The 13733-nt window shown below is 46.9% G+C and overlaps 2 protein-coding genes across 2 annotated transcripts in view; one reads left to right on the top strand and one right to left on the bottom strand.

Annotated features, from left to right (window-relative positions):
- Positions 1-235: 235 nt before the first annotated feature.
- Positions 236-10463, bottom strand: sumf1 (sulfatase modifying factor 1). The gene is made up of 10 exons (XM_080548282.1): positions 10321-10463; positions 9470-9645; positions 8690-8863; positions 8053-8127; positions 5070-5152; positions 4762-4884; positions 4429-4543; positions 2298-2411; positions 2056-2115; positions 236-413 (listed from the first exon to the last, which is right to left on the bottom strand). The coding sequence occupies exons 3-10, from the start codon at positions 8861-8863 to the stop codon at positions 312-314; spliced, it is 846 nt and encodes a 281-aa protein (XP_080404408.1). The 5' UTR covers positions 9470-9645; positions 10321-10463; the 3' UTR covers positions 236-311.
- Positions 10464-11407: 944 nt separating this feature from the next.
- Positions 11408-13733, top strand: part of LOC308173499 (inositol 1,4,5-trisphosphate-gated calcium channel ITPR1-like) — a 135592-nt gene continuing 133266 nt past the window's right edge. The window contains 1 exon segment of the mRNA XM_080548529.1: positions 11408-11465. The gene's annotated coding sequence lies outside the window, so the exon portion shown is untranslated.

Genomic DNA, 13733 nt, shown 5'->3' with positions numbered 1-13733 from the left:
TGGCAGCAGGGCATGGGCCAGATTCTAACCCATGCTGATTTATGTGTGCACTGTAGACCCTGGTGCTAGACCACTGGACCACCCCACATGATGATGACATTTCAACAAACAGTGTTTACCCACCACTGCTAATAAAAAAAGAAGAAGCAATTTCTAAAATGTTTTTTTATGCAACAAGTTTTCTTTATTCACATAGAAAAAATATTAGTGACCATTTACAATTTATCTATGCAATTTAATAAATATGTACATATACATATATGATGGGGTGAACTCCCATGTTGTCAGGGTCAAGGGTGAAAGGTGAAAGGTCATGGCTGAACTTCAGAGACACAGCGGAAGCCGAGATTGGAGGCAGAGCTGTCAGGTGTGTTCTGACTCCGCGCCGCACACCTGTACCTGTAACAGTAGGACTGTGGGAGGGAGGGGGGGAGAGGGGGAGAGGGAGGGAGGGATGGGCAGAGAGGGGGAGAGGGAGGGAGGGGCAGAGAGGGGGAGAGGGAGGGAGGGATGGGCAGAGAGGGGGAGAGGGAGGGAGGGAGGGGCAGAGAGGGAGGGAGGGATGGGCAGAGAGGGGGAGAGGGTGGGATGGAGGGGCAGAGAGGGGGAGAGGGAGGGAGGGAGGGGCAGAGAGGGGGAGAGGGAGGGAGGGATGGGCAGAGAGGGGGAGAGTGAGGGCGGGAGGGATGGGCAGAGAGGGGGAGAGGGAGGGATGGGCAGGAAGGGGGAGAGGGAGGGAGGGAGGGATGGGCAGAGAGGGGGAGAGAGGGGCAGAGGGAGGGAGGGATGGATGGGCAGAGAGGGGGAGAGTGGGAGAGGGAGAGGAAGGGAGGAATGAGCAGAGAATGTAACACATCACTGACAGAACCAAACCCTGTTTAAAAAAATGAAAGGCAAAACGCTGCCCTTCCTTCCTTCCTTCCTTCCTTCCTGCCTGCCTTCCTCCCACCCTTAAATGAATCCGTCATCGCCGGACACGATAGGTCAAAGTACAGTTCCCGATAGCTTTCATCAGTCCAGGCAGGCGACGTCATGTCAGTAAATTAGCCTATTCCGACGAATGGGAAGAAGGAAGGACGCGTTTGTTAGGTATTCGAGCGGGGCCGAATGTGTTTTACATTCATAAAGCCCTTTCTTCCTTCATACGAAACAAACAGACCTCTGTGCTCAGGACTCGTTTTGCATGCTGTCCATCGCATCCTCATGGCAACCGGGGGACGGTGGGCAGACTGGTTCGGTTACCAGGGTTGGGGGGGGGGGGGGGGGTTCAGAAGAGGGCATAAGGACAGAAGTGTAGAGTATAGAGCTCACCCGATCTCTATCTCTATCCTCCTCTCCATGACAGAGGATCAGACCTGTTCTTCTAGTGTACATTTCTATCCTGCAATGTTTTGAGGAAGCTCGGTCTGCGGAGGAAGAGCTTGTTTGCCCTCTCCGTGGGTCGCCTAGCAACGGCCGTAGCAGACAGTGGGGAAAGAATGCGTTTCCCCTTCGGAGCAGGTAAGGTGGACGCGCTGATGTCACAGAGAGGTCAATCAGTGTTTCCCTCAGGACCAGCCTGGGTGGGACAAATCAGACTATGGTGGGACAAATTAGACTATGGTGGGGACAAATTAGACTATGGAGGGACAAACTAGACTGTTCAAACTGAGTTATTTGCTTGTATGTATATACTTAAAGATTTAGTTTTACCTTTTTCAAAAACTCAATAAACCTATATAATTTTAAAAAAGTGTCTTCTGTTCTCACCCTCCCTCTGTAGAGTCATAGCGGTGTACAGAACCCAACACACCTACACACACATCAGAGCCTGGCTGGTCTCTGACCCCCCCCCCCAACACAGGGGGGGTGTAATCATGTAGTGTAATCACGTTCTATGACCAAGGGAGACGCTCCATAAGCCCCTCTGGGTTTCTTGTCTTCCTTGCACCTACTCTCTATGATGTATTATGGTTATTGTGTGTATGATTTTTTTTTATTGTGGGCTAAATAAAACATCTAAATAAATAATAATAATAATAATAATAATAATAATACTATGGTTGCTTTGTTTACCTTGTGGCACATGTAGGAGCCTCCTTTCTTCACTCGGTCTGTGCCTGATGACGGACCGCTCTGCAAGAGAAAAGGGTGAACGGTATCATAGCAACCCAAAGAAGAACAACAACAGGGATTAGACATAAAAGCAAGTGTGTAGTGTGTGTGTGTGTGTGTGTGTGTGTGTAGTGTGTGTGTGTGTGTGTGTGTGTGTAGTGTGTGTGTGTGTGTGTGTGTGTGTGTGTGTGTGTGTGTGTTACCGGGTTGTGCTGTTCCTGTGTGGTGTGGTGTACGCTCCACCAGTCTGACGTCCACTCCCAGGCGTTCCCCACCATGTCGTACAGGCCGTAGCCATTGGCAGGAAATGACATCACCTGTAGGAGGACCACCATGTAGATGTCAGGAGAGAGAGAGAGAGAGAGAGAGAGAGAGAGACAAGGAGAGAGAAGGAGAGAGAAAGAGTGGGGGAGAGAGAGAGTGAGAGAGAGAGACAGAGAAGGAGAGACAAGGAGAGAGAGAGAGAGAGGGGGGTGGGAGAGAGAGGGGGGGAGAGATTGAGAGAGAGACAGAGAGAGAGACAGAGAAGGAGAGACAGGGAGAGAGAGAGAGGGGGGGAGAGAGAGAGTGAGAGGAGTGAGAGAGTGAGAGTGAGAAAGTGAGAGAGAGAGAGAGAGAGAGAGTGTGAAAGTGAGAGAGAGAGAGAGAGTGAAAGTGAGAGAGTGAGAGAGAGAAAGAGAGAACGTTGGTTATTTTAGGAGCCCGGGCCGTTTATTGTCTTTAACAGCAGAGTGCACCAGGCCCATACTGGGGACAGGGCTATTATTGGAGACGGGCGCCTCTGCCGCTGGCGGCCCCCGCAGCTGATGCCCACCTGATGCCAACCTGCTGCCAAGCCCCCGTTACCACAGAGCCCAATATAGCCTGCCGAGAACACTAACATTGTTAAGCCTACAATAAGCCAGTCAGACAGTATTTTATGGTCCTTTATTGTCTTTTCCCATACAAGACGAATGCCTGCCAAAGATCCGTCAGCCATTTTGGAAAAAATACCGGTAATATAAATGCCTAAAACGCAACTGTCGCTCAGAATCAAAATGCCTGGTTGGAATAAGTAATCTGTTAATGTCAACAGAGAACACAGTAGACACAGTAAACAATTCATTTCGACCCAGCGTTTATTAGGGACTTGGCTTCAGACTATTATTGGAGACAGGCTTTTATTTGGCGACCTAGCGTTTATTGCCCGTTTCTTTTTTACGGTTATGTATATCCGTGAGCATGTGTGGAAATGGTCCTGACCTCTGTCAGAATGGTCGATGAATCACCCCTTGTCGGTGTTGACGGGTAGTAGAATGTGTTTCGTTAATGTTATCTACATGTCATTCATCTGATCTGGGAGCAGCTGTCAGCTGGTTAGTGTGACAGTATTATGAACTCTTGATTTCCCCCCCCCCCCCTCTAAAGGTCTAACAGCATTCACTTCCTGTTGGGTAACCTTTCGGTTCAATCAGAGATCAGCTTCCTGTCTCACCACAATGGACTGTGGCCGCCGCGCAGCCCTGCCCGACAGGGGAGTGACCCGACTCCCATCGGCCCCTTGTTGTTCTGTTCACACTGGTCGTTCTGGTTTTAGAACGCTGTGTTTCAGTGACATTCTCTCACATTGTCACTTTTTTTTATTACTTTATTATTGAATTGTTGTTGCTGCTGTTGTCGTTGTTGTTGTCGCGCTGCCCGATCACGCGGGTGGACTGAGCTTCCCACGGCTGTCAGAACTGCAGAGTCACTACCCGTCTTCCGTCGGAGACTGGGATCTCTTCAAGCTACACCTTAACTGCTCCTCCTGAGACATCCACTACCCCCCCAGCACTGCGTCTCCTGAGACACCCGCTTTTCCCCTATACTGTGTCCCCTAAGACTTCTACTGCCCCCCCTTGTAAACCCTAGTCGTTTTATCTGTACAGTATAGTATAGTGGATAGTGTACATAGCCTTTATTTATGTAAACCAGCTCCTTTCCCTTCTTTTTTTTTCTTTCCTAGCACCAGGGGAGCCACCCCTCCCAAATTTCGTTGTTTGGTACCTGTACTATAGCAATGACAATAAAGACCATTCATTCATTCATTCATTCATTCATTTTTAGTTTATTCATTGTTTTTTTTCCTTCTATCATGGAGACTGCCAATGGCCCCTGGCCTGAGCTAGATTACTCTTCCTGCTACAACTGGTGAACTGATGATTCACTTGCTTAGTCAAATGGATCGATTGTAAGTCACATTTCACTCTATTACAACTGTATTATGCGACATAAAGGGACAAATCCAAATCTGATTGGATTTCACTCGCTCACTCATTCGTTCTCCTTTTCCCTTACTCCTATTCGCTCCCTTACCGGTGCGGTTTGGACGTACCCGTCCTCTGCAGAGTTGTGTGTGGGGAACTCCCCCTGCCAGATGTTGGCGTAGTGGCGTCCTTTAGGGGTCAGCTTGTTCCCCCAGGGGTAGAGTCTGGAACACAGGCAGCATCCATCAGCCAGAGGGGGGGGGGGGGGGGGGGGCAGCGGTCAGGAGAGATGGGGGAGGGGGGTAGCAGGTGCATACAGAACACAGAACAACACGCACACACATACAGAAGACACACACACACGCACACACACACACACATACAGAACACACACACACACGCACACACAGAACACACACACACACACACAAACACACCTTACCTGTCCTCCAGGCCGCCCCTGCAGGCGTGCTCCCACTCTGCCTCCGTAGGCAGCCTCTTCTGGGCCCAGGAGCAGTAGGCCACCGCGTCTGTCCACGACACGTGCAGCACGGGGTGGTCCAGCCTGCACACACACACCCCACCAGGGTCACACACCCCACCAGGGTCACACACACCACCAGGTAAGGTTATCAATCAACCCACTACGCCACCTAAGCGCCCCTGTGAATTGATACTTCTATAGCGTTTTTTTCGGGGATGGGAGGAGTGTGAATAGTGCAACAGTGTAGAAGCAGCGACTCCTCCTACCTGTGTGTGATGCTGGAGTCTGGGCCCTCGGGGTGCCTCCAGTCTGCCCCTTCTACCGGCAACCACCAGGGGGCAGCAGCCACCTGTCAACCAGGAAATGACACCGTCTCAGATATACGTATATGGTTACAGGTCAACACAAGCAGGAAATGACGTCACGGTACCGGGCTTGCGAGTGACGCGCACACGCACGCACACCCACCCACTCCTCTCCTCGTCCTCGAGTTAGTGGGTGGACAGCTTCGCATTCCTGAGCCATCAGTGTTTACTCTCTCTCTGTCTTAAACACTGCCACACACTCTCTCTACTCTCTCAGGCCCCCTGCTAAAGAAACTCCCATCAACAACAGTCTATAACCTAATGTATAAGGAATCTACATCCATCTGTATGTCTATCGAGAGTTCCCCTCCTCACTCCCAACATATCTGACATTATCTCTTTTTCCTTCTCCTTCTCCTTCTCCACCACCACCACCACCACCACCACAACAACAACAACGACAGACACACACTGCCCCACAAGGCCACGTTTTCGAGCGGGAGGGATCCAAACAGGATGCATCGGTAGCTGTTGCTACGCAGTTTTTTAACCGTCTTCTATCATACGGGGGTGTTTGTTTTCCCTCTCTCTCTCTCTGTGCCTTCAAGCCAAAGCCGTATCTGTCACATAACAAAAGGTTCCGCGGTTGAAGATGTGGATGTTTTTGAAGGGCTATTAAAAGGCATCAAAGGCATTATGTTCTTTTAGCGCATTAGGGAAAATAGTCACAAGTTAGCCTTGTCGGTTTGCCAGTAGGCCTGTCAAAATAAATCTTCACAAACGGCGTCATTTGGATAACTAAATACTGTAAATAACTAAATGAAATAACTAACTAATAATGCTCTGGTATTGCAGCGTAATAGTAAAAAGGTACAGGGTGCTTTGGAGCCGACGCGAAAGCACAAGCAGGAAGCAGAAACAGTAAGTTCAACTTCCAGAAGAGAAACAAAGCGTGTGAACTGGTCCCCCCTGGCCCCTAGCTCTCCCCCTTCTCCATGGCAACCCCCCAGAGTGGACGTCCATCTGGGAGTGATTACATGGTCATGTGTGTGTCCCAATATCCTCCCCTGAGGACAAGAGCGCAGTCTGAAACAGAGTTCCACTCTCAGCCCGTCCACAGTACCTACGTGCATACGTACAGTATACGTCTAAAATCACATTGCGTATCCATTTCATGACTTTGAACAAAAGTCAAAATGATGCCTGAAGAAGGTTTATGATAGAAAGCTCGCAATAAACGAAACATTTTTGCACAGATTTGAGTGTGCGCTGTGATGCTGCAGTTTTTTTGCACTCGATTTGATACTCTTCAGCTCCAGCACCTCAGCTAAGTCTGATCATGGAGGAGCGGTGGTATTTTCACTTTGAACAAAGAACGATGGCTCAGCGTCGAATGCACGTGTGAGTCTGTGTGACGATCTTTCTGATTCGCATTCGGTCCGTGTTCTGGAAGTCGGCGCGCTGTACAGAACCGCACTACTGGACCGCGTCCGTGTCAATAGTGACACCTGAGGACATTCACCGTCTCCATGAAGACTTCAAAGCAGCATCAAAAGAGACATTTACATCACATTTACATTTAGGGCATTTAGCAGACACCTTTGTCCAAAGCGACTTAATAATAACTGAATAATAAACTTTAATTAAATAAAAATAGTACTCGGGGCAGGATAAAACAACAGTAAGATAATTAAAACATAGGACATAAGACCTGATAAATAAAGGGTATTATAAACACAGCTGCCAGGAGGAGAGACAGATGAAAGTGATCGTGGTTATACAACAGGTTGATGAAAACAAGATTTACCGAGAGGGGTTTGAAGCTGTGATTTAATAACGATGATGTCACGGTTAATATCAATTATGATATTCCTACGCCGCAGTTGATTGGTTTATCATGTTCCCTTGACGACGCTTGTAAATGGGCTGCACTTATATAGCGCCTCAAAGCGCTTTACTACAATGGCCACTCGTTCACCCGTTCACACACACATTCACACACCAATGGCGGCAAGCTACAATGCAAGGCGCCGGCCCGCTCATTGGGAGCAATTTGGGGGTTCAGTGTCTTGCCCAAGGACGCTTCGACACGTGGCCAGCCGGGGCTCGAACCGCCGACCTGCCAACCTTGCGAGCATTAGACGCCGGCTCTACATTCTGAGCCACAGCCGCCCCGCTTGTACTTTTAGGGACTACATTTCTCAGAGCAGGTTAGAAACACCACACAATCAAACCCCCCAAAAATACGGATTGTTTTTCTGTTACAATTTTCAGATTTGTTGCGTAACCGTTATAATGCCCTGACAGCTGTGATTTATCACTTGGTGGGAGTTTTTGCCGGCGCCCTACACACACTAACAATATTGACAATAAATCACATCCACTCTGGCCCTATTGCACACATCTTCAATTTATTGGTCATTTATTTATTTGTCATTTGTCATTTATATTGGACACTAATTTAAAGAACGACCACTACAAACTACAGCAACATCCTGTCTGTGACTGGAGGACTAAAATAAGCACTCTCGCTAAGTTATGACTATTGATGCAAAGCATTGCTATTAACGTGAGAGTTCAACAAGCTGGGTCAATGCTACATCTATGAATCCCCGAAAGGGTCATTTCGATTCACCTCTTTCTGGGTTGCGGTTAAATCTCTGTTGTCTAAATCTCTGTTGTCTAAATCTCTGTTGTCGAAATCTCTGTTGTCTAAATCGTTGTTGTCTAAATCTCTGTTTTCTAAATCTCTGTTGTCTAAATCGTTGTTGTCTAAATCTCTGTTGTCTAAATCTCTGTTGTCTAAATCTCAGTTGTCTAAATCTCAGTTGTCTAAATCTCTGCTGTCGAAATCTCTGTTGTCGAAATCTCGGTTGTCTAAATCTCGGTTGTCTAAATCTCGGTTGTCTACCTCTCTGGTCTGGGCTCTGAAGGGGACACTTACCGCCTGGGTGATCTGGTTTCTGACGGCGTCGCTCAACACCCCCTCAAACGCAAACGAGTCTCCGAACCTCTCGGCCTGGGGGAACACACGACAGAGGAAGACGTGACAGCACCCCAGGATTAACAGATTAGATTACATTAGATTAAATTAGATTCAACTTTATGGTCATTGCAGAGTACAAGTACCAGACGACGAAATGCAGGATGATGATGGGCAGAGCTGAGAAGACTCAAAACATTTTCAGGTATAAGTGACAACTGTCAAAGCAGTGAAAGCGTGGTCTACTGTCAACATGTGTAATATACTGTATGATCTGAATGATTCCATCATCATTACAGTATAATGTGTTTTCATGTTATGTATGTTAACCATTTAATACTGCTGACCAGCCTCACCCTGCTACTGCCTGTACAAAGTGTCTACCGTCAACATGTGTAATATACAGTATGTAATCTATGATTACATCATTATTACAGTATAATATGTTTTCATGTTTGTTATCCATTTAATACTGCTGAGCAACCTGACCCTAATACAGTCTGGACAAAAGTCTCTCTCTTGTAAACAACATTTAATCTCGTTAATAAGATTAATCTGGGTGGATATTTGATTTAGATTTGACAACATGAAAGCGTACCTCAGTAACGAAGCCTGTAGAGTTGATGAAGTCCTGGAACTGGCTGTTGCTGACCTCGTGTACGTCCATGTAGAAGGGGTCCAGGTGCACCGTCCGCTGGGGCCCCTCCCCATCTGGGGGGATGGCAGGGTTGTCTGTGCCCATCAGGAACTCCCCTCCTGCAATCAGGACCATCTACAGACAACAGACAGACATCAGGACCATCTACAGACAACAGACAGACATCAGGGCCATCTAGACAACAGACAGACATCAGGTCCATCTACAGACAACAGACAGACATCTGCATCATCTACAGACAACAGATAGACATCAGGACAATCTACACACAACAGACAGACAACAGACAGACAGACATCAGGACCATCTACAGACAACAGACAGACATCAGGATCATCTAGAGACAACAGACAGACAACAGACAGACACCAGGACCATCTAGACAACAGACAGACATCAGGATCATCTTGAGACAACAGACAGACAACAGACAGACATCAGGTCCATTTAGACAACAGACAGACATCAGGACCATCTACAGACAACAGACGAGAGAGATGAGAGCAACCTAATCCATTACATTCAACAGACAGACAACAGAACATTGCCAATAGCAGGGCAGCTGGTGCCAGACTGCCAGTGCCAGACTGAAAGATCTGTCGGAAGGAAGACTGATGATTTCCCTGACAGGCACAGGACAGAGACGTGACTTGCTGCAGACAAAAGAAGAAGAGTCACTGTGACTGTTCTACATGTGCATACAATTACTCCTGTACATACCTGGCTGGAAGTAGTATCTTCCTTGTTCCAACGCGCATGACTGTCAGTTGGATCCTCATTTGCCAATTTGGAGTATTTGACAGAAGGGTTTCCCGATGCAGAAGGTTCTTGTTTCGCAATGTCCACGACAGCATCTCTCTTCAGGTTGTGACAGCCACAGCTGACATCAGGTCCATCTACAGACAACAGACAGACATCAGGACCATCTAGACAACAGACAGACATCAGGACCATCTACAGACATAAAGACAGACAGACATCAGGACCATCTACAGACAGACAGACAGACATCAGGTCCATCTACAGACAACAGACAGACAGACATCAGGACCATCTACAGACAGACAGACATCAGGATCATCTACAGACAGACAGACAGACATCAGGACCATCTACAGACAGACATCAAGACCATCTACAGACAGACAGACAGACATCAGGCTCATCTACAGACAGACAGACAGACAGACATCAGGACCATCTACAGACAGACAGACATCAGGACCATCTACAGACAGACAGACATCAGGACCATCTACAGACAGACAGACATCAGGTCCATCTACAGACATACAGACAGAAAGACATCAGGACCATCTACAGACAGACAGACAGACATCAGGACCATCTACAGACATACATCAGGACCATCTACAGACAGACAGACAGACAGACATCAGGACCATCTACAGACAGACAGACATCAGGACCATCTACAGACAACAGACAGACATCAGGACCATCTACAGACAGACAGACATCAGGACCATCTACAGACAGACAGACAGACAGCCATCAGCACCATCTACAGACAACAGACAGACAGACATCAGGACCATCTACAGACATACAGCTCTCTGCTTCCAACGCAACGACCGTTTCAGATCCGGTCTGGTGGTGCTGGGCAGACAAATCTAATGTGTCTTCTTGGACGCAAATCACTGAATATTTGCACAAACGGGCGAAAACTAACAGGAACACTAAATAAGGCAACATTGTTGCAGGAGTGAAAAGCTCTCTCGCTGCTTCCGCATGTTGCTCAGTCACGTGACGCGTCAGCTGGTTGAAATCGTAACAATCCGTAATTCAAAAATATGATTTATTTTATTTACTTAGAGCAAATAAGGTGAAATTCTGTTCGGTGCACGTTATTTTTTTACGCATGGGGGTGATTTATTGATATTACTGAACGTAATAACGTAATATGTAAAGCAAATTCTGACAGACGCAGAAAGGTTTCTGTGGCAATGCTGGCATCCTTTATACATGAATTATGCACTGTTTGTTTGACGTACTGACATTATGATATTTGTTTGGATAAACAGGCTGTACGTTTAGGCCGAGTGACCTATATTAATAATAATAATAATAATTATTATTATTATTCATTGAATTTATGTAGCGCTTTTCCGAGGCTCAATCGACAGTGTAGCTCATAGAGTGACATTTGAACTTGATTTTTGGTCATATAAGAGTCAAACACCGATCCAACGTGGGCAAAGACACAACAAAAGTCTTCTGATTCTGATTCTGATTCTGATTCTGATTCTGATTCTGAAAAGGCAGGGGAGGGTAAATGTTTTCATTTCCCCCCAATATTTCTTAGTAGTTTTTCTCAACTTTGGAAGAAGTTTCTTTAAACGCTGATGACGTTGTGGGACTTGTAGTCCTTGTAGTCCCACTGCTGCACTTTCGACTTCCTTAGTTCTCAACCCCCTATTCAAGAAACTGCATTTCCCAGAGACCACCCTGGTATATGATTATTCTGTGTGGAGCTTCAGAGCTCTGAGCGCTCTTGCAGGGAGCGCAGGGCAGGGTGAACTGAGCTGTCAAAAAATTACGACTCCACTCCGTTGACGATCTTTGTACCATGGACCATGGGGATTAACTAGATGGATTAACTAGGTGACATCGGGATTGTTGGACATGCAACATTGTTGACCCCACTGCCAGGGTCGCTTCTCCAAGCCCTCATCACAGAGGATCAGCAGAGAAGGTAAAGTTGAGCGCAACTCCGTGCAGTTTGATCAGAGCATCTTATTCTTGATGATAAATATTTGGGGGGTAGGGGTAGACGCACTAAATACTCTCTGTCCTGTCCTGGCCACTGAGATTTCGTGACGTTAGAATTATAAGGTTCTATCTCCATTTTTGTCAAAATTGAGTTTTTTTACATAATCTGATCCATTAGGTGTTTATTAATGCCTGTGTGGTGTTATTTTTAAAATGTTGACATTTTTGAGTTAGTAATTCATAAAAAACAAAGGTTCCATCTCACAAAACATAATGGAATGTCAAAACTTTGACGCTCAATATCTCTGAACTGCCCTAAACGGAGATAGAACCTTATCATTCTAAACGGAGATAGAACCTTATCATTCTAAACTCACAATTTGGTTGGAAACGCGTTTTTTCCCCTGGGTTAATAGTTAATATCATTTCGACTAGGTCGTTATTTCTCCAATCAAATCAGACTGCCAGAAGTTTGTGTAATAAAAAAAAAAAAAAAAAAAATCCTTACATTTACATTGGATTTAGGCTCGTCCAGTGGCTGTTCTCTCTCTCCACCGTGATGTAACTAAAGTATCACCTCCTCCAGTGAAGTTAAAGGGATTTTGGGATATGTCATCCTGGGAGCTGTCCCGTAGGTTGATTTACTCGTTATGACATAACGGGGGTTTGGGTTGATACTGGCGACCTGATCCAACACCCTTGGGGGTGCACAGTGGGATGTCTCCAGATATGCATCACCACCCAACAGTGTAGCCCCCCTGTTCTTAGTTCTTACTGTGTGCCCCCCCCCCCCCGAGACATTCTGCTCATGCTTAATTCTCAGTAGATTATTTTTTTGAGGGGGGTTTATATCTATATATCTATAATAGATATATAGATATAAACCCCCCTAAAAATATATATTTTTATATATTTATATATTTTTATATATTTTTATATTGTTAATTCTATATCTATATCTATATATGTGTGTCTGTATTATAAATGTGTCTTTTACCTTACTTGGGGGCTAGGAGAGAGAGAGAGAGAGAGAGAGAGAGAGAGAGAGAGAGAGAGAGAGAGAGAGAGAGAGAGAGAGAGAGAGAGAGAGAGAGAGAGAGAGAGAGAGAGAGAGAGAGAGAGAGAGAGAGTGTTAGGCTCGCTCATGGTTAATGTAAACATGGCCAGATGATTAACCCCTCAGTAGCCAAGTCAGCTTGACTGCGTCTCTTGAATGCACAGGGGGGGGGGGGGGGGGGGGTTGAGGGTCGTTGGGTTGATGTGTCATCATTGGGAGTCAGGGGCTCAGAGGTACCGGAGGGTCTGGAGAACTTAGCCTGGGGACAGGGATAAGGATAGATAGTTACTCAGTCAGGACACACTGTGTCTGTGTGACATCACACACCGTGTGTTGTTTTCAACCCTGGTGTCCTAAATATACCCCCCACAGGGTGTGCACTGTGCAGGCTTTTGCTCCAACACTGCACCAACACACACGTAACTCAACCAACCGAGGGAAGTGTGATCGGTTGAGCTGTGTGAGTGTTATAGCCTAGTGTTTGGGCTAGAGAGTAAAGTAAAGTAAGACCCTAGCTGCACCCAGTGGTGCCAGTGTTGGGATTGATTTCCAGCCCAACCACAGTCTAAAAAACCGCCCTGTGTGATCATAAGTAGCCCGATTGGGCGGGAATAATACGCCCCAATCTGGCAACACTGCCGGGCACCCCCAGGTCGGTGTGTCCAGGACCAGGGTTGAAGTGCTCTGACCTTCAGTGACCAACCGCACGCCAGGCCTCATTCATTATGTATCGGCACAGTAACCCACCTTTGGTCTGCGTTACAATAGGGATCCAGTCAGACGTTTGAACATAGAAATAGAACGAGTAGAATCAGTCTACTTATAATGCCTTCAAAGCTGTATAGCATTGACCTCCAACCCCCCCCCCCCCCCTCCTCCTCCCTCCCCCCCAGGTCTATTGCAGTTACATGGTCTTCCTGTTCCTCTCTCTCTCTCTCTCTCTCTCTGCCTCTCCTAATCATTAACTGTCTACCCCTCACCCACCCGGCCACAGCAGCATCAGATAGCGCTTCACATGCAAATGCTACCTCTCTGGGATTCCTCTGTTCTGTTCCTCTGCGCCCCAGTAAAACTGGGAATTCGGCATTCTGTTCCGTGACCGCCTGTGGAATGACCCTCCCAGTGGAACGGGCTGAAGGTGGAACCTTTAATCTGCTGATAGTAGCTCGGCCTCGAGGGGTTCCAGTATCAGGA

The sequence above is a fragment of the Nansenia antarctica genome (assembly GCF_963989245.1).
Source record: "Nansenia antarctica genome assembly, chromosome: 18".
Lineage (NCBI taxonomy): Eukaryota > Metazoa > Chordata > Actinopteri > Argentiniformes > Microstomatidae > Nansenia > Nansenia antarctica.
The sequence above is the reverse complement of the archived record's forward strand: the minus strand, read 5'-3'. Positions and strand labels throughout refer to the sequence as shown.